General features: G+C 35.6%; 1 protein-coding gene across 3 annotated transcripts in view; it reads left to right on the top strand.

Annotated features, from left to right (window-relative positions):
- Positions 1 to 22,424, top strand: part of Ahi1 (Abelson helper integration site 1) — a 138,583-nt gene that overhangs the window by 66,107 nt on the left and 50,052 nt on the right. For 2 of the 3 annotated variants that reach the window (XM_027401916.2, XM_027401915.2), the window contains exons 17-18: positions 111 to 137; positions 9,247 to 9,367. In XM_027401916.2, the coding sequence (XP_027257717.1) occupies positions 111 to 137; positions 9,247 to 9,367 (148 nt within the window). The remainder of the gene's footprint in view (positions 1 to 110; positions 138 to 9,246; positions 9,368 to 22,424) is intronic. The other variant, XM_027401917.2, reaches the window with a different exon arrangement.

Here is a 22,424-nt window from a genome sequence, read left to right as displayed (position 1 = left end):
AATGCTGGTTTGGGTTATTAGAAGAGTAACATCTGAATGTTTTGAAAAGAATCAATACTTTATTTAAATAAAATTATGAATACTTCTTTATTGTACTGTATTTCTTTTAGGAGGTGATACGATCCTGTGCTGCAAAAGTAAGTAGTTTTTATTACCAGGAAGACAACTTTAAAATTACAGTTTCTTTTATGGTATACCAGAGAAATGGAATGCACCATTGTAGACTTGACACCTTGCACAAAATTGACCCAATATGTACTTTTCTTATTGATCTTACAATTTACCAAAATTATAATACTGGAACCCCAGAATTCATTCAAAAGAGCATTTATCAAGTAGCTTCCAAGTTTTGAAGATTTAGAATCCTAGCAGTTGGGATATAATTTCAGTAGAGGTCCAGCACACAACAGGTATTCACTTTTTACAAGCAAGCCTGTTTTTACACACAACATTTAAACAGTTAAGGAGTCAGAATGACAGTTGTTTACATACTTCCCTCCTCTTCTGCCACTTTCAAAATTCCTCTGAATAGATAGTCTATCATTTACCAATGAATAATATGTAACATAACAAAAGATGAGGCATCCAGAAGGGAAAGAATTAGAATGCTTAGAAGAGATACTCACACAGTGAAGAAAGTATTTTGTTGACTAGGGTCTGCAACCATATAACAAGAACATGGAGTAAGATAGGCTTTTTCTCTGTGAGGCATGTCAGAAAGTACTAGGCTTACCCCATCGCTGAGCTGCTCAGTATCAGTCAGGACCCATCACATTTCTACCTAATTATCACAAGTCAACCGGATATCAAATATAGACAAGGGGGAAGGAAGACAGGGAGGGGAAAAGAGAACAAGCTATATTCTGACTTGGCTGCAGATGTTCAGGAAACTTTCTCCTGATAGCAATGATTGTTGTAGTGATTATAGCTCCAAGATTACCAAATCTTAAGTGTGTGATATATAGAGAACTGGTAGCAGTGTTCTGACTAGTCCTGACCTCTCCTCACTTTCCCCTTCTCTCTCTCTCTCAATGTGTGCCATATCCTTCTCTTCTCATGCTGTCTGGATGTCAGTTGAGTCAGATATTCTGCATACATCTAACCAGCATTTAGAGAGAATATCCTCTACTAATCTGAAAACCCACCACTAAGGGTGGTGGGTAGCATCCTTCATCTGGTATCCCTAGCATTTAACAAATGTAGAATAAACACTCATCAAAATATAATTACATATTTGGAAATCAAAATTAGGAAAGATTAACATTACTAATGCTTATTGTACTATTTTAAGTAGCTTTTTATTGGCATATAATTTATAGATCATAATACCCCTTTTAAAATTTATTCTTCTCTCAGAAAATACATCGACATCACAGTTACCCCTCCCTCCACTCCTCCCAGCCTTTCCCACCTCCCCTTTCCCCCAGATCCACTCCTCCTGTGTTTTCCTTCAGAAAAGAGCAAACCTCCCACAGATATCAACTGAATGTAGCATAACAAGATGTAAAAAGCAAGATGGCTCAGTGGATAAAGGCACATGCTACAAAGCCTGATGACCTGAGTCTGATCCACAGAAGCCACTTAAAGAGCTACCTCTAAAAGGCTGTCCTGCTCTCACATGCACACTGTGGTGCATGTGTGCCTATATACACCATACATGATAATACAAAAATCATAATAAATTTCAAAATGAATGTAAGCTCACTGTTTTAATTATATTCAAAATTATGCGAGTTCCCTCCCCAAAGACACATAATGTCTGTTAGCAGCCCTTTCCAATTCATAAACATAATATGTATCCATGTAGACTCATGGTAACCATTAATGTGCGTTCTATAGATTTTTGCTTGTTGGAAACTTCATTTAAATGGAAGCATACAGTATGTTGTCTTTGCACTTAGGAGTTGGGGTTTTCATTTTATTTTTATACAGCATTCTACTCTGTAATACAAGCTGCCCTGATGTTTACTATGTAGCCCAAGTTGGCCTCAAACTCATTGTAATTCTCCTGTCCCAGTCTCAAAAGTGCTTGGATTGTAGGCATGAGCCACCATGCCTGGCTTTAGTATGTGGCCTTTTATGACTGGCTTCTTTACTTAAGGGCTTCAAGGTGTCCCCATTTATACTGAGAGTAGGTAATTTTTTTGGATCACATGATAACTATTTTTAACATTTTGAGGGATTCCCCATCAGTACTACTTTTTTTTTTGCCAAATACACATATGTTGCATTTTTTCACCTGCTCACCAGTTTATCAGCATTTGGGTTGATTCTACCTCTTAGCTTTAAGACTACTTCTATTATGACCATATGTTAGTATGAACAAATTTTGGTATAGACCTATATTTTTATTTCTGTAGCTTTTAGGATGGAGAATGAGTGGAGGAAGGGTGGGTGTTCTCTAGGGGTGGATCATGGAAGATTTCCCAGAGAGAAACATTTAACAAAGACCTAAATTCCTAAATTAGGAATAAGGATGCTGGGTTACTTAAGGATCAGAAAATGTTACTTTGCTTAATGAATGTCCAAAGGCAAACAAGGTTTTATGACTGGGCTAGAGAGGTGACAAGGAGTAGATTGTGTATGCCTTTAAAGAACGTTGTCAGCATGACAAAGAGTGTGTTGTTTTAGAGGAACAGTCCAGGTGAATAGAAGACTTGATGTTAGTAGAGTAAGGTCTTGTAAGCACAATGATCAGCAGACAGTTACACTGGTCCTAGAAAGAAGAAATGCTGGGTAGAGCTACACTAACAGCATGAAGTTGCAAACAGTGAACTGATTGAAGGTAATGTTTAGTTTATTGTTTAGGGCCATATATTTTGAAGAAAGAAAAGAAATGAGGAGTCTTCTGTTTTGGAGCTTTCAGCAATAGTGAGATGCTCCTGGTGGTTTTTAATTAGGTAAAGAATGCTGGGACAGAAGGAACAGGTGTTAGAAGTAGAGTGTGGGGCATGAGGATAACTGAAGTGGATAATGGGTAAGTGAGTCTTGTGTTCAGGAGGAAAAGAGCTTTTTAAAAGAGCTATAACATCAGATAAGAGCTCCTACAGAGACAGAATAGATGAGGCTGTGGTACCTGAGAAGGCAAGTGAAGGGAATTTTGTAGAGGAACATTTCAAAAAGAGGAGTATTCAGCTGTTCTATGCTGTGAAGAGAAGTGGTAAAGAGAGCAGAATTGACCTTTGTATTTGACAAGATAATGACTCTGGTTAGAATGGACACAAAACCACGTTAGTGGGCTGAAAATGGAGCAGAAAAAATGCCATATTGCAGAGGTGGGCCAGTCTTTCAAATTGTGTGTCATTCTGGGGAGTAACTCAGTAAAAACTAGCTGGGAACATGTGATGGATACTGAAGTATAGTTATTTGCTATTGTGAGTAATTCAGTGGGAATTTAGCCATTGATAATGTCCCACGGAGGTAGTAATTAATGAAATGAAATTCTTGAAAGAGTGGGAGGGGATAGAAGCACACATTCTCACAGAAGATCTGGCTTTAGGAGAAGGAAATCTTCTCCTTCCTACTTGTCAAGTAAAGCTAGGTGGATGCACAGATAGAGGTTTGATGATGGGGAGATGAACGGTTCACATCTGATTGTCTTAGGCTCTTGTGAATTAACATAGCCCAAGAATTTCTTCATGTGAATTTATAAATTACAAAATGCCTGTGCTTTCCTTTCCTTAGAATTGGATTGAAGTTTATCAGTAGTGATTTTGCCTGGATCTTTTTCCATTAAGTATTTTTTTTTTGTGTGATTTCTCATAAATTCACACAATATAAACAAAAATTCCACAACAAGAAACTGACTTCCCCATGTTCTCAGATAGAGTTATTCATTATTCATACCTGGAATGTTATGTAAATTGGCTTATTCTGCCTTCTTGTATAATTAATCCTGCCTGTGTTTTTCTAATATTAGACCATCAATTACTTCAAATGAATTTTTTTGCTTCTCTTCTTTTACTAACCTGTAAATCATAGTAATACAAGTATTAAGTTTGTATAATTTTGTTTCCACTTCTACTTCTTGCATATCTGTCTCTCCAAATTCCTATGTAAACATCTTGAAGTCAGAGAAATTAATCTTTTCAAAAATAATATCATCTCTTATCCTATATCAATAAAACTACAGTCAGTTTGATTATTATGACTAATATGTGATGAGATTGGGCATGTTAAGGGTGTTGTGGCCATAGATTGTGATTAATGCAAGAATATGGAGAAAAAGTGAAAAGGGCTGGGGAGGTGACTCACTCAGTAAAGTGCATGTCACAGAAGTCTGATGACAATGAGCTAAGATGTGGAGCACCCATGAAAATGCTAGACACTAGCGAGGCCAAGAAAGGCAAGGAACTTGTTGGCTCGGTAAAGAGCCCTGACTCAAAACAAAAGGTAGACACTAACTAAGAAAGACACCCTTGCTCTCCATCATTTCCTCGTACCCCTGCATATGCGTGCATACCCACTGGCATGAACCTGTACATACACACACACACACACACACACTTCTGTGTAAAGTCTTATATATTTTAGTCAGAACTATCTTGAAATGTACTACAAAAACATGTTTTTTTTAATATTTACATGATAGAAATTTCAGATATATATATATATATATATATATATATATATATATATATATAAGCTGAGCTTAATGGTAACTCTCAAGATGTAGAGAAATAAGGCAGCCTCACCTACATAGCAAATTCAAGGCCTGGACTGTATGAGACTATGTCTGAAAATATTTAAAAAATAATGTTTGTATACATCTGTTTGTGTATGTTCATCATAAAGAGAATAAGATTGATTTCAGTAGAATAGCATTTTGAGAGTTCATTTCAGTTATTTGGAAAGGTTTTTAAAATAATTTTAAAATATAATTTCTTCCTGGCATTTGGAAACTAGATAAGAACCAATTAATCTTCATTGATCTGAAGATATGGTGAAGTCTGACTTGGGTGGGCTATGGTAGTTGGTGGTCCCTATGTGAAGGTGAGGAGCAATGTGAGATGAGTCAAGAATTCCTGCCTGGTCCACTAAGAGAGAATGGCAGTGCTTCCTAGGGAAAGGCTCGGTCACCTCAATACTTAGACAAGTTTTGATAGATTTAAGAAACACAGAGTAAAAGAGCACATGAAACAATGATATAACTGTTCCTGCCTGGGGGAGCTCTATGAGGTGAGTTGATATGAAGGAAGAAGAGGTAGATGCATCCAGCAAACAACATTGGGATGATTTGAGGAATGGCAGGAAGAATGAGAAAAGGATGAGAGTGGAGCAACAGAGTCCTAAACAGTGTGCTGAACTCAGTCATTCACTCAAGCATTATGTGGAAATGACCTCAGTTGAAATGAGCTGAGGTATTGCTTCTATGCTGTTTTTCAAAGAATTTTTCTTTCAATGAAGCCTAAGGGAGTTCCTGAGGTAGACAGAGATCTTTTGATGGTTTACTGTTTTGTTTGTCCTAAGTAGACAGGATGGTAGAGTTTCTCCACGGACTTTGGGAAAGCCGTAGTGACACCATGCGAACTTGAAGTAGTAGCCTTGAGTAGAACCACCCTTCTTCTGATGCTGAAAGAGAAGAAAGTAAAGCAGGTTCAAGAAGTGTAGTGTTTCATAGGTTTAGAAGTAAGGGATTCAGGCCATTCACGATAACATTTTCCTATGAAGCAGGACAGTACGCTGAGAGAGAAGGAGTAAAGGCTTAGAGAAAACCAAGAAGTCTTGGGGTAGGTTGCCTTCCTTGGAGGCATATTGCCGCATTACTGGTGTGAGCTAGACTAATTTTGAACTTCATGTAGGAGAATCACATCAGTAATCTATAAACCACAAATTTTTGGTATCAGTTGCAGGCTCAGGCAATCCTAATTATAGGAGGGAGCATCTCAGTGACTGCTTCACATTTGAATTCTTGTTTTAATAGTATAATAAAGTGATTTGAGAGGTTAGAGAGTAAGGATTTCTTGCACTTTATTATTGTAAACTTTTCATTCAGCCCATTACAACCCTTCTGTCCTGGCTTATAAAGAAAATATCTGAGTCCTTAGATCATGTTTAGGTTTTTCCTTAAAATAAACTAACTAATAAAATAAACTATAAACTACTCCTTTTATACATTTCACTAACCTGCAAACCAAAGCAGCATGGTTACTCTTAGAATATATGTTCTGAAATAGAAAAATGGGAAAGACATGTATTTGTGACCCTTTAACAAGATTGCATCAGTGTATTTTCAGTTTTAATTTTAAACTAATTTTTGAAGAATCACTGAAGGTTGAAAATTCACAAAGTTCTAGTTCTGGTAAAAAGTGGCATATGATCTAAAATTGGCTGATGGTATTAGGCTTATAAATATACATGGGCATGAGGGTTCTATCTTTCTTAAGGGTCTTAAATTTTAGTTACTAAAAGAGTTTTATGTTGGGACAGTAAGATTTTTTTTAACAAGGATTAACCCACTACTGGAAAATGAGTGCTTGCATGTTTTGCAAGAAGCTGCTTCTAGCCTGAAAGAGCAGGGAAAACAGTTTTGTAACTAACTTGGCAGAAGATCTAGGTATTTTTTTTTATTTTTTTCTTATTATAAATTTTACTCAAATTTTGTGCTTTTAGGTTTCTCCAGTATGGAGGTATCAAACTGACTTTGGCAAACTGTGGTTTTCTCATGAAGCAAGCAGAAAAGTGTGTTGTGAAAATAAGGTCGATTGGTATAGGGTAGACTATCTTAGCTAACCTTACTGTTGTTGTAAAGTTATTAAGCAATCTTTTCCACAGCTATATTTCAGAAACAGATGTTGCTTCACTCTATTTAATGGTTATTATTATTTTTCTTCCTCTAAATGAAATTCTAAATATATATCAGATCACTTTGAAAATCTTTTGACTTCAAATTTCAAATCCCCATTAATAATAATTGATAGCTATGGCAAATCTTATAAATTGAGTTATCTGCTCTATAATGTTGCTACTCATCACTTTCTTAACATTTGAATGGTTTCCAAAAAACGATGTCAAGAAAGATCAGAATCACAAAAATTGCTTAGGGAAAACATGTAATTATTCTGCTCCCCCCACACACACACACAACATTAATGTCTTTTAACAAGAGAGTTGGGTCTCCTTTGAGCAGAGGCATTTAAGCACCCTGTTCTAACTTTCTGCTATTCATTTTTGTTTTAACACAGATGAAGCTCTAAAGAGGAAGATGTGAAAGACACATTCTGTGTATATCCATAACCATGGCATAGATACAGACTTAGAATTATGTAATTACAACCCTAGTATAAACCTGTTCATTTGCATCACACTTTAGATACACTGTTTAACATGTCTGAAAATTATTTGCAAGAATACAAAAGTAAAACTGACAAGCAGCTCTAGCAAGAGGTTAATTGGTTAGGTGATAAATATCTTTTTCATATATAGAACTTCCACTCACTAAAAGCAGAGAACTCTGAAATAATTACTTACTGCATCATCTACATTTGATTTGCCTGATTATCTGAAGGACGATAACACCTAATATTTATGCAGTACTACATTTATATCACACTTTATAGTTTATTTTTACAGATAGAAGTAGTTGGTTTTTTATAATACAGACAAAAGTCCTGCCATTGAAAAATACCACCAGTTCTATTTAGTCTATTTACTGTATTGTCTAGTACTTGATAGTTAACATGTAAATAGAATATTACAATGCCATCTCATCTTCATTGAAGCATGGATAGAACTTTTATTGAGATCTCCATTTATAGATGATTGATGCAGCTCAAAGGTTTTCTTTGTTATTTTAGTAGCATATATTTGAGTATATTAATTTTGGCCAGAGCTTAATAATGGATCCTGAGAATTTTTCCAGTTTGGTAATCAGTTAACACTGATGTGGTTTTGACTCCTTCTAATTATTGTGAAGAATATTTTTTGCCTGGGAATATAGCTCTGGGGTAGGGCACTTGCCTAGCATGTGCAAAGTCCTGATTTGATTCCCATAATCATACCATTAAAGGGTTTTTTTTTTAATGTCTTATGAGATAACAGTGATTTTGGTTTTCTAGAACTGTATTACCATATGGTCTTAATTTTTCTTCAAATCTGCTAAAGCTCTTTGTTCCAAGCAAAGAAGTGAATCTAAGATACATTTGAAAATCTGAAAAACAGCACATTTACAAGCATGTAACTAATAAGACAGATAAAGAGCATATAGCCACAGCCCAACACCAGCCTATATAGAACACATAATTTTTAAACATTAATGCAGTGCAAATCCTAGTGAAGTTCTGAGTGGTTTTGATTATTTAAAGAAATGTAAAAAAAAAAAAGGACATTTTCAGATAGCAGTATTTACATATAATATTATCTTTGCATTTTGTTAATTCAAAGGTTATTATTTGCAGTGAATTTTAAAACTCAGGTTGTCTCAACTTGTGAAAAAAATGGGTGGTCACATTTTATGATTCTTAAAAAAAGAAAAATGTTGAGTGAAATTTTCATAATGAACAACATTAGATTTTTTTCCTTGAATTAATTATAGTTTCTAAGATAAATTTGCTAATAAACTTTTTAGCTGTTTTAGTGGACTATTCAAATGAGCATGCACTTGTTATGCATCTAATTTTGTGGGACTGTTATACTCAAAACAATCATGGTAGGTTTTACATGTTATAGGATGTTATATTTACTTTTAGAAATTTTGCTTGATTATCATTTTTAATCAGTCATTCTGTGTTTAGTCTTTAAGAAAAAGAGTTTTTTTATGCCATGGAAACTTTCTCATGGTAAGTTACATTGTAGTGTGTCCCATCTGTCATCATGATACATAGACACATGAGTAGCAGAGGTGTTTTCTGTTCCATTTCAAGAAAAGGATTTCTCTGCTATTTTACTAAAATAGTAGAGAAATGTTTGTAGGAAACATTTGAACTCATATTTCAAAGCACTCAAGGAGTCACTTTTATTTCTGCATTTCTTTGAAACTTAAGACCCGTATATTTTAAATTATTAAACAGTGTCAATTCCAGAATAAGTAGATTAGAAAGGTAAATTATTTTGATAGCCATTATCTTCCCTCCTTAATAAAAACTTGTCCTGTCTCCCAACTGTAAAAACTAACCATCCAAATCGCTACTTTCCCCTCAATCTGTTTCATGTCCTGTTTTGGATGCTAAGCAAGTATTTTTTATCTAGGTTTTGCATCAGTAACCCAGGAAATATAAGGTGCTTTCTGGTTTTCCTTTCCTATTGCAGGTCAACAAAAATCTCTCAATGACTTCACCACCACCAGGTCCTCCAAGGAAGCCGAGGGTGAAGCAGTCGTTTGTGCTGACTACGGATGAGATTATTCATCAGTTTGGAGTCCCTCAGACCGGTGAGCAGCTTTCCTGCTTTGCATGTTTGTTTAAATGTTTGGTGCTTTTTTTTATGAATAACACTTGTGGCAATCTAATAGTCAGTTTTCATACTTGTTAAAGAAATGCTCTCCTAGCATCTCTTTCTCTCTTTTTTCCTAAAGTCATAGAAATGATTTTGAAGTTCAGAATTGGCAACTTTAACATTAACTACCTTGAACTTACATACTGTTAAAGAGATCATTTAAAACTTGAAAATCCAGTTTTAAATGTTTACAATATTAATTCTGATTGAGTTTTTCAATTGAATAAAAGAACAATAGCTTATGAATAATTTTCTTTGTAACTGTTAAATTTTATAGAGAGCCAAAATAATGTGCCTTTTGGTGGGATATCACAGTGACATCACAATGATGTCACATCCCTTCAAGTTGCAAGTTAATAGACTATACAAAAAAAAATCCACATTAATCACTGAATTAAAATGAGTTGTACAATTGCCAATTTTAGACTAATGTTTTAAATGCACATGAACAAGGTCTTTAAAGGATATTAAAGAAAAATATCTATGAGAAATGATCATCTTTGAACTGAAAGATGACCTTTTCTGTTTGTTAGCTATTTATTTACAATATTCTACCTACTACCAAATTACTTAATCAAGAACTGAAACATCACAAAATATTTATCTGTGATGAAGAGATGAATACAAAAAATTTAAGCTTGAACAGTTGAACATAATTTACTTAGAAATTTGGGAACCATATCACTTTTCTACTGTGAAAATATCTGGAATTTATCATTATAGAAGTTATGTTAATTGCTATATAAATTATATATCTTAGTGAGGAAATGCTTAGATTTAGAAACCTTACATATAATCCTTGTTTTAACTTTTATTATACCTGTCTTGGAATTTTTACTACAAAACTGAAGATGGTATTTGGTGAGGTAACTCTTAAGCTGTGGGGGTTGAAGAGATAACTTAGTGCTTAAGAGTGAATACTGCTTTTGCAAAGAACCTGAGTTCAATTTCCAGTACCCATGACAGGCAGTCTGTAAGTCTGTAACTCCACTCCCAGGGATCCAAAGTGCTTGCTCTTCTGGACTCCACAAAAGTGCACATACCTGCATATAGACACACACAGTCACACATGATTAAAAATAAAATAAATCATATGTGTGTGTGTGTGTGTGTGTGTGTGTGTGTGTGTGTGTGTGTGTGGAGGTTTTACACACACACACACACACACACACACACACCACACACACACACAGAGAGAGAGAGAGAGAGAGAGAGAGAGAGAGAGAGAGAGAGAGAGAGAGAGAGAGAGAGAGAGAGACTAATTAAAAACCTTAACTGAAAACACAGATGAAATATAGAGGCCCTGCAATGTTTAATACAGGGAAGAACTGGTCATCCATAGCTATAATGGATGGGCCCCCTAGCACTCACAGAGAGAGACTCTTCACTGTGACTATGTATAAAAAGTGTTCGCATGCTAGAGTCTGTACTCTGGGGTGAGTTTATGTTAACCTTAGTTATTCAAGGCAAGTTCTAGGAAATTGGAACTGCTAGAAAAGTAAGCATTTCTTTCTTAAATGGTTTATAATCCTCAAACTTTGTAAAATACTTCTTTATTCATTCTAAAACCATTGTAAATCATTCTTTGTTGTAACCTCTCAAAGACATGTAGTGAGTATTACAGTCCCTGCCTTCAAGAAACATATGCTGAGCTTGGGGAGACAATTGAGTTTGTAGCAAATTAAGTTAGTGTGGTAGATTCTGAATGCCCAGGTTTAAAAAAAAAAAAGTCACAGGAAAGCAGTAGCATAGAGCAGGTAAGAGCTTCTCGGACTGCACATCCAGATGGAACTCTGCTGCTTTGTCTCCATCTCCGTTGCCGAACATTGTGTCTTCACAGTCCGGCACTCCACCCACTGCTCAGTTGCTTGTGGCAAAGACAGTTTGTGGTCCAACTATACTAACCCAATGAATTCACTTTTAATTTTCTGTAGAGAATTAAATTACCCAAGGCATGACTATGAAAAGTATATGATATGCTATGAGGGAAAATATGTTTTTAAAAAACATTGTTGTTATCTATGAGAGAAACAAGATAAACCAGGAAAGAGCTCCCATGAAATATTTAGCTTAGGTATTATTCATTGAGATATTTCTCCAAATACCTGATAATGAAGTAATAAATAAGCTAACCTTGTTTTTAAATTAAAACTATACCTTTATTAAGGAATTTTTTAAAGGAATTCTAATTTTAACATTTTAGGTGAAATCACAGGTTATAGCTCATATAAATGCTTTAGGGTATAATGAGCAAGCTATACTATATCTCAAAATTGTTTTCAAAAATTGGAGAGGTCTCATATTAGTAAATTAACAGTGAACCTAAAAGCTCTAGAATAAAAAGTAGAAATGATGCCCAAAAGAAGATGTCAAAAAAATTCTCAGAATCAGGACTGGCATCAATAAAATAGACATAGCAACAACATCAAAATCAATATAAATAATGAAACAGAATTGGTTCTTTGAGAAAACAATTAAGATTTGCAAGCCACCTTAACTAAAAGGCAAGGGTAGATGGTCCAAATTAACAGAATTAGAGATGAAAAGGAAATACAGAGCCTCATGAGTATATGCCACTAAATTGGAAAATCAAAAGTGCTTCCACACTTTTTAATATAATGAACAAATACCAAATAACAGCACCTTGTCTTTACTTAAGCATTTAAAGTGTTTTATGTGTATCTTCATTTAGTCCACAACAAAATTCTATAGACTTTAAACAGGAATTATACAGAGTAGATCATTTAAGTCTTCCAAGAGCTTAAACCTGTCATTCGGTGAACTTCCAGTGAATCTGAGAAGTGGGGGGAGTGTGGGGTGTGACTGGCTTGCCATGAGTCATGCAGTCAGTAGCAGCTCCATCCAAGTGCATCGTCCTCACCATTCAGACTGCCAATCCCTGAGAAGTGCACAAGTTTGGGAGGTTAGGTAGTCTTCTTGTTCAAGGGCTTTGCAGGGGCTGTGTTTCTAGCTACTTTTCTGTCAGTAGTGTATAGTCACTTTGCTTTTCCTAGTACTATTTGGTAAAGTATGGTTTTTGAAACTGAAGTATCAAGCAAGATATCTTAATTCTTGATTATTAGTGACTCCCCATTTTCTCTGATCTTTAGATAGAATTGTGCTTGCCATTTATTAGGTTTTTTTTTTAAAGGCCTGACTCTAGTGTAACGTGGTATTTGATCTCTAGTGAAATCAACAGGCTCTCTGGAGAGAAATATTATTCTGTGTTGTTCTGTCTAAATCCAGGTCCCATTCAACCACCTTGGTAGGTCTTTATTGTAGAGCTAGATTTTAAAATATGACACTAGACATGGGGGTACATACCTGTAGTTCCACTCAAAAAACTGAGGCATGAAGAGGACCTAAGCCTACAACTTTAAGACCAGTCTGGCCCACATAGCAAAATACTAAATGTGAATTATTTAATATAAACTCAATCACTATTATGATAGAGGAGAAAATTATCAAAACTTTCATTGCTGGCAGTGCAGCATCTATACAAGTTATTGTTCAAAGAGAATATTTTATTTTATGCATTCAGTGTATTTTTATAGTATTTCTCTAAATTAAATGTAATTCAGATTAAATAGATAAGTCAAGCAAGATAAAGTAACTTTATTCATTTAATCTTCATATCTTTTTAATTATAAACTTGGGTTTGGATTACATCTAAACTGGAAACATGATGATTCTTGCATTTCAAAGGAAAAATACATTTTGGCAAAAATTAGGAAATAGAATGGCTCAATAAACACAGCTGATGTTAAAAGGGGGTTTCCATTTTAAGGAAAGTAAATTAAGCTTCAAAGAATTTTCTCAGCCCATCAGAGTTGGCAGAGCTTTCTGTCAGTGTTACATAATGAACTTTAAACTGTTAATTGAAAAAGAGTGTCTATTGAATTCTTACTTCAAACTTTTCAAAATTCCAGAATTTCAATTCAGTGGTGAGATAAATGGAAAGAATTAATTAATTCTCATAGATTAAAGATAATCTACACATTTAACTGATTTTCCATAAGCAGATATCATTAACTGCACTTTAGGTTATTAAAAAATCAAAACATATTTTAATGTATAGTTTTTGAAAGACAGACTTTATATTAAAAAAAAACAAAAAACACTTTTCAGAATCATAGACTCTGAATAGAATCTCTCTCCATCCAGATGCACCTACTCTTCCTACTTGAGAGTATGGTTAGGGTCATAAAAATATTTTGACTTTGAAATACACAAAATATTTAGAGATTAAATACCATGAGGTTATCTAAAGTTTCCCCATCCTCACTTTGAGATCATATAATTTGCATGCTGGCTAAAGTAATAGAGGAAATCTTATTTAAGACCTGGCCTAATAAACTTTGTTAAATGATGTTTATAGGAGAGCAAATGTGTCTTAAGGGCAAACAATGAATACAGGATATACTATGCTGAGGTAGGCAGAAAAAAAAGCCTTCAAACAAGTGTCTCATGTGGGAATAATCCACTAGACCTCACTTAATTTTTGAAACTTGAGCTTTCTGCTTTAAGTGTCAATTCTAGGTCATCTTTGGAATGTGGCATTAAGATCATAAACTACTTAAAAAACAAGGTAACATGTCAGAATCTGTGTTAAGAGTACATGGGTTTGTTTATAAGAGCACACCTTGCCCCCCACAGATGATGACACAGCTACCAAACAGAACACTCTCTGTTGAGTTTGCTGTCTTCAAAAACATCCTCTGGAAGGCCTCACCCTCCCTAGGGAGCAGAAAGGGGTTGGGATGGGGGGATAAGTAGGGGGCAGGGGAAGAGGGGAGAGAGAGGGAACTGAGATTGACATGTAAAAGAAGCTTGTTTCTAATTTAAATAAAAACAAAAACATCATCTCAAGAAGTGTGAAGAATGTGAAGTACTTTGAGTAATATCTTATAGCCCTTGAGAAAATATCCTTCTATAGTAGGTATTATCAAAATGGGAGAAAAGGTATTTTGTTATCCCTGAAATATTTTGCTACATTTGCCGGCTAATAGATGCAGTAATGTGTAAAGGAGCCATTTTCAGATTAGGAATTAACAACACTTTTCTAATTCTGCCTTTGTTGCTCAGCAAGTCACTTAACTATTTTACCTTCCTCTAAACAGTGTGCAGTTGGACAAACAGTGTGCCAGTGCTGATTGGTAAGAGTAAAACTTAAAAGGCTGAGGTGGTCCAGTAGTTGACAATGCATGGCTAGCATGCTTGAGGCCCTGGGTTTGATTCCCCACACCTTAAAATAATGTTTTGTTCTTAGACCTTGTCTTCAAAGAGTCAGCAGGTTTTGTTGTTGTAAGAAACAGATAAAAAAAAAGAAAAAAGAAAAAAGAAGAAGCAAATGAGTGTAATTCAGTAAGGGACACCTAAATTAGACTTACAGCCCAGGTCAAATTAAGAATGTCTTTCAAAGTTCTGGACACTGTTTTCATCTCTACTGGTGTGTGTGTGTTCAGTGTTTTACTTCATGCCAGTGGCTTTTCTTTAGTTGTTGTTCATATCTAAAGATGAAGGAGCAGTTATACATATGATTTACCTCTTGTTTAAAGAACTGTAATCTCACTAGTCTGTACTTATTTCATATATATATATATATATATATATATATATATATATATATATACAGCTATTGTACTTTTGTATATAGTTTTTCTTAATTAATTATAGCCTTTTTTTGTATTAGACATAAAAGGGAATTGTGATGATATACTATTTATGATTTAATAAAGATTGCCTTAAGGATCAGAATGCAATGCCAGCTACACTAATTAGCTGTAGAAGCTGGTTAGTGGTAGCACATACCTTTAATCCCAGGACTCAGGAGACAGAGGCAGATGGATCTCTGTGAGTTCAAGGGCACCCTGGGCTACATGACAGTGAATCAGTCTAAAAAGAGAGAGCTTAGGCCTTTAATCCCAGCACTAGAAAGAATATAAAGAGCTCAGTGCAGTCTCAGGAGCATTCTGAGATTTGGTGAGGAACAGCGCAGTCTGGAGATGCATTCTGAGTTTCAGGGATCGCCCCTTTGGTCTGAGCATTGATAGAGGTGAGAGCTCTCTGCTGGTTGGCTGCTTTGCTTCTCTATCTTCAGCTTGAACCCCAGTATCTTTCTCTGGATTGTTATTATTTGTGTTACAATTACATTTTAATATTATTGTTTTAAAAATAAACTATTTCATATAAAATGCATAGGTTTTTCTTTGACAGCCATACATGCCTATATACCTACATACGTAAATGTGTGGAAAGTTTAGATAAACAGAAACTAGAGGTACCTCATCAAAACACAGGACATGGAGCTTAATATAACATTGAATGAAATGTTATGAATATCATCAAATATATTCCTCACTTTTCTGAAATCTTGGGTTATTTCTTTCTTATATAAATTTATTTATTTAAAAAACATTTGAAATTTCTAATCTGTTCTTTTCACACTCAACAGTGTCTCTGGCACTGCTCGTCCAAGTGGCCAGTTCTTCACCCTTAATCTTACTTGACCGATCATCAGCTTTTGATACATTTGGTTACTTCTTAATTGCATGGTTTCCGGGACACCACACTCTCTTGGTATTTCTCTTATCTTCTAAGTCAGGCTTCTTTGTTTTCTTATGCTAGAAACATGTCTCAGACTATTTTTCCACAGTTAAGCTCTTTTTTTTTTTTGTACCCACATAACCTGCATCCTTGGTATCTACATGACTTTAAATCAAACTCAGATACCAGTGGCTGTCTAATGCTTTGCATTCAGCCTAGACATTTTTCTTGTCTACATTAAGTTCTCATTTACTCTTACTCAGGTTGTTGTCCACTAAGTCTGTACTAAAAGAGTCCCAAGGCTTCCCTGAAAGAACTTAAGTGCATGCCTTTGCATTCTGTGGTTTAGTCAGTTTGGGTTGAGTAGTGAGTATCTATGATATCATAAAAGTTACTGGTAATGTTTTCTGGAAATGAATATCCACCCCTTATTGAAAGTAATCAACTAACAATGGAAATTAGGTTCAGGAGCCAGACCTTCTGGTAAGGCCCAGCAACCTCAAGATCAAGGCAATGTTGATTTGTATTTTCCAGAATTTTATGTGTACATTTTCAGGAAGCTGTTTCCTTAAATGAAAAAATGAATGAAATGTAAAGAATGGCTCTTTGTGTTGTTCTTAGTCAGCACCTTACCTACCAGTCTGAGAGCCAGGGTGATGAGAAATTTAGAAACTGACAAATGACTGCATGGAGTGACTGGTCAGTGTTTTAAAATAATGTAGGAGGGTTAGTGTTGCAAGTGTTTAATAAGGAGACTATGTGCTCATTGCAATGTAATTTTTCTCTCAACTTTTCTCTCCAAAAAAGTACTTAGCATATTTTCATAAAGAGTAAATTTAAAAATGACTTGCACAATTCTGACCCTTTAAAAAAGTAGAATCAGAAACACTAATTTTGGCAGAAAACTGTTCCTTGGTTTTAAAAAATAAACACTTATACCTAAAAACTAGTCCATGCAATTCATCAGGCTGTGCTTGTGGAGGGCCTGCTCTGTGCCTAGCACATGGTGAGATGAACTTGAAAGCTTGCCCTCATGCTCTCCCAGTCTGAGAATCCAACAGGCAAAGAAGTCACAGTGCTGATGGCAATGAGTCTAAGAGGAGCAGGCATATAATCCCTTTATGTGGGACACATAAAGAGAACAAATATGATTAAATGTAGAACTTTATGAAATGTTCTTAGTTTCATGGTCCTACTTAGAAATCTGTGGTGTATGTGTACTCTATAGAGCAATATTGTCTGTTCAGGGGATTTTCTAAATGGTAGTTCAGACCTGAGACTCTGAATCATGTTCTTGACCTTTTACAAAGCCAATGCATCACAAGTCTTGTGGACCTTTTAATTGTTGTCCTGCTTTTGAAACTAGAGCTGCTACCACTACTTCAGCATCCCGAGAGTAAAGGAGTAGATACCTGCGATTCATGTTATCTTATAGATGTGAGACATATAGGCGCACTTGTATGTATGCTTATTTTATGTATGTATGCTTATTTTATGTATTTGCCCTTCTTTTGAATAAGACTGAGTTCTCCATATTTATGGCTGTTGAATTTGAGAAAAATAGGAGGTGATTGGGTTATTTTTGCCAATTAATGATCCCTGAGCTTATTTCTCTTGGGGTTACCTTAATTTCTTCCACCTGCCTTTGGTAGTAACATTGTAAAGTTTAATATCATCTTTGTCTTTTTTTCTTTTTTTATATTTATTTTTTGTTAGTTCAAATTAGGAACAAGCTTGCTTCACATGTCAATCCCTTCTCCCTCTCCCTCCCCTGCACCCCAACCTTCCACCAGCCCACATCTTAGTCTTTTAATCTGTATTTTGAAGTAAGTATTTAAAGGGTTGAAAGTAAAACAATTTAAATGCTAATGGCAAAGGCAGTTATAAGAATTATAAATGTTAAAGACTAGGCTCACAACCAAAAATGTAAAAATTATAACTGAACATTTTAGCTGAAAATATTTTTTTCAAATGTAGATTTTGATCACAGTTTCCCCTCCCTCATCTCCTCCCAGATCCTCTCCACCTCCCCACCCATCCAACTCCATGTCTCCTTTCCCTCTTTCTTTGGAAAACAAACAGGCTAATTAAAAAAAATAAAACAAAGCAAACAGACCAAGAGAGAAAAAAAGAAATAAATAAAAGACAGACATATATAAGTACACACTACCCACCAAATCAGAACTGTAATAGATAAGTAAAAGACAAGTAAAAAAAAAATCCCAAATAAAGCATTATGAGATAAAACATCTCCAAAAATATCATTAAGCTCATTTTGTATTGGCCATCTACTGCTAGGTAGGGGCCTGCCCTTAAGTGTGGTTTGTATAACCAGTGAGATTCCATTGGAGAAAATTATTTTTTCATAGATAGCAGTTATCATTTGGAGATAACTTCTGCGTTAGGGATGGGGGCTTATGTTCACTTCCACTCTCAGTAGTGGGAGTCCATCTGTCTTAGGCCTGTGCCATAGTCTATGAGTTCATATGTGCACCAGGACTTTTGTATCAGGAAGGCACTGTTTCCTTGGTTTCCTCCATCCCCACTGGCTCTCACAGTCTTTCTGCCTCCTCTTCTGTATACTTTCATGATCCCTGAAGAGGGAAGGGTTTGATGAAACAGCCCATTTAGAATTGAGTGTTCCAAGGTCTCTCACACTCTGCACACTGTCCAGTTGTGTGTCCCTGTGTTAGTTCCTATATACTGCAAGAGGAAGCTTCTCTGATGATGGCTGAGTGAGACACTGATCTGCTTCCCACCCAGGTCTCAATGATCTTCTAGAGGGAAAACAAATAGGATAGTTTTAAAAGCTGACTTCTCTTTAATTAAAGGTAAAGGAATTTCTAAATCATTATTATGCTTTAAAAGTATAATTTCTCTTTAGAAATTAAGTTTTATTATTATCATTATTTGTTAACAATATAATTGTATTCCCACCTTCTGACATTGTCAGTATCTTACCAATCTAATAAATAAACTGTTTCTTCACTAACTATTTGCTTGTTTAAACTTTGCTCTTGTTTTTAGTTGTTTTATTTTCATCACAAAGATATTTTATTCCTATATATTCAGAATCTGAATGCAAAACTATATATTAAGTAAGGACCCAATAGTGTTTCTGTCTGAGACACTAGATCCATTGAAAGTCTAAATTTAAAAAAAAAAAAATCTTTCATTGGTATTCTAGCCAATCCTATGCAGACAAGTGTTCTATGTAACTTAATCTTCTAGTGAAAAATACAATGAATAAATAAATACAGAAGAAGTGGTAAGTAATGTAAAGAAGATGTATTATCTCTTCATTAAAATGACAAAGTACTCCAGAGAGTCAAGTAAAGAGGTAAGATTGATTTCGACTCAGTTTCAGAGGCTGTGACCTGTTGTCCCCATTGGCTTTTGAGCCAGTGACAAAGCATAACAACGTGGTAGGAGTGGAAGATTGAGCACAGCTGCTCACTTGATGGTAATCAGGAAGCAGAAAGACCTAGAACCTTATCTCCTTCCACGGCACAGCACTAACAACAGAATTTGTTTCCCCTGGATTCTCCTTCTAATCCATTGCTCAGGCTCTCAAAACATGGTGCATAGGGAAAATTTAAGATCCAAAGCACAGAAGGAAGGATAGGATCACATGGATGGTCACTGTTTAATAACTTTGTTACTGTGTGGGTTTGTGGGGTGGTGCATGTGTGGGCATCAGAGGAAAGCTCTGTAAAGGTCACTTCACTTCTTCCACCTCTACACTGGCTCCGGGAATTGAACTCAGGTCACTAGGTTTGTGCAGTAAGTGCCTTTACCCAATAAGCTCTCACTGGCCCAATAGCTGCTATTTAAATAGATTAGTCAAAAACTCTCCATTAAAAAAGCTGACATTTGAAGAGAGTTTTACAGAAGAAAGAAAATAGCAAGAACTAAGGCAGGATAGCAGTGTGTGTGTGTGTGTGTGTGTGTGTGTGTGTGTGTGTGTACATAATTAAATTATTTAAGCAGTAGTTTTAAAAAGTTAAATACCTGCTAACTTTATATATTTATAATATTAGTGGGAAATGCCTGTCCTGGAGAGGGTAGTGTGCCTCTCTCTCTCTCTCTCTGTCTCTCTTTCTCTCTCTTCCTCCTCTCTCTCTGTGACTCTCTTTCTCTTTCTCTTCCTCCTCTCTCTCTCTTCCTCCTCTCTTTCTCTTCCTCCTCTCTCTCTCTCTTTCTCTCTCTTTCTCTTCCTCCTCTCTCCCTCTCTCATGTGTGCATGTATGTGTGTTTGAGACAGTCTTGAGAGTTCAGGCTGTCCTTAAACTCAGCAATCCTTCTGCCTCAGCCTTCTGAATACTGGGATTATAAGTGTATGCTGCCACCTCTGGTTGAAATTTATTTTTTATTAGTATTTGAGAAAACAGAACAGACCCTTTAAGAGTGGCCTAGACTGGGAACTCTTCCCAGAGCTGTGAGTGGACAAACAACTGAGTTCATATGTCTCATAGATTCCTGTCAGTCTTTGAATATAAACAATGTGTCTCCAAAATCGGGTTATGGATTAATTGATTGGAATATGAATAATTTATCCCTAAAACAGACTTACTTTATATTGTTTTTATTTTGTGTATATGACTGTTTCACCTGAATGTACATATCTCACTGCATGTGTGCCTAGTGCCTTCACACACCAGAGGAGGGTGTTAGATTCCCTGGAGATGGAGTTACAGATGGTTGTGAGCCATGATATGGTGATGAGAATCAAACCCTGGTCCTCTAGAAGAGCAGCCAGTGTTCTCAACCACTGAGCCAGCAAGTATAGTTTGCACTAATTATAAAGCAACAAAAACTGATGAGAGGATTATAAATAATTCATCTCTCTGGTTTGATAAAAAATACTACTCTTTAATAAATACAACTTAAATTTTTTTCATTTTATTTTGTATTTTAAGTGCATGAGTGTTTTGCCTGCATGTATGTCTGCCTGTGCACCATGTGTGTGCAGTGACCACGGAGGCCAGAAGAGGACTTTGAATCCTAGAACTAGAGTTACAGACAGTTTTGAGAGTCTTTGTGGGTTCTTGAAATTGAACCTGTGTTATCTGGAAAAGCAGTCAGGGATCTTAACCACCGAGCTGTATCTCCATCAACAAATATTACTTCTGAGCAAGTCAGTCAACATATGAATATATATTATAAGAATTATTTATTCATTCATGTGTATTTGACATGTTTGTTATTATGGGCATGTGGGTGATAAATGTTGAGTCAGAAACTAAAATAGTGCTATAAATTTATGATATCTGCTCTTCTTTCTGGAAACTTTAGCATACATATGATGAAACTAAGGACTTTACTATGTAACCACAGTACCATTATCAGACATGAAAAATAATACTGGTTCTGTAAAACTATCTAACAAATGCTTACATTAAGATATCCATAATTATGCCAAAAGTGCCTTAAGCAATCTCTATCTCCAGCATCCAGTCAATTCATATTTTTATTGGTAGTTATGTTATATTTGTATCAGTTATATTAGTATCAGTTTCAATTAACCTAGAAAATACTGGTTGGTAATTGTCTTATAAAATATCAGTGTTTTAAATTTATCTATTTCATTGTGGTTTCATTCAGGCAAAACCTGTGGCAATACTATGAGTGATAATCACTTTTGCACATCTTATCAAGTGTCATGTGTTGTCAGGATGTCCTACTGCTAGCATTGCTAAGTTTAGTCATTGATTAGGAGGTGGACACCAGATCTGTCCCTGTTTCAATTACTGTGCATTCTGTAGATCATGTGAATGCCCTCTTTTCAATAGACTCTCTTAACTCTCTTAGTAGTCTTGGCATCCATCAGTTACTTGTCCTAGGGAGAAGAAATATAAAATGCTGCTTTTCCAAAGTGACCATTCCCTGCTAATTTATTGTCTTATATTCTTCAGTGAAATATATTTTTTTCCTTTTTGTTTCCTTTTGAGTTAATATGGGAAGCTGCCCTGATGTGTGCATAAGTTAATACTTCTTTGTAGTCATCCACCACCTCTAGTTTTTATACTTTTTCCTCTCTTCTCTTCCATGGTGATCTTTGCACCTTGGAGAGAGAGAGAGAGAGAGAGAGAGAGAGAGAGAGAGAGAGAGAGAGAGAGAGAGAGAGAGAGATTGATTCCTTATAGGGCAAAGCATAGTTAGAGTCCGTGATCACCATGTCAGGGACCATGACAGCAGGCAGACATGGCACTGGAGCAGTAGCTGAGAGCTCGAATAATGAAAAAACAACCTTAAGGCAGTGAGAGACACAGAGAGACACTTGGAATGGCATGGACTTTTGGAGCCTCAAACCTCACCCCCAGTGAAACACCTCCTTTCAACAAAGCCATTACTTCTAATCCTTCCCAAACAAATCCACCAACTCAGAGCCAAGTATCAAAACAAATGGGTCTGTGGGGAGGGGCATTCTCATTTAAATCACCACA

Source organism: Cricetulus griseus, chromosome 2, assembly GCF_003668045.3.
Source record: "Cricetulus griseus strain 17A/GY chromosome 2, alternate assembly CriGri-PICRH-1.0, whole genome shotgun sequence".
Classification (NCBI taxonomy): domain Eukaryota; kingdom Metazoa; phylum Chordata; class Mammalia; order Rodentia; family Cricetidae; genus Cricetulus; species Cricetulus griseus.
Note: the sequence above shows the minus strand (reverse complement) of the source record. Positions and strands in the feature narration are given on the sequence as shown.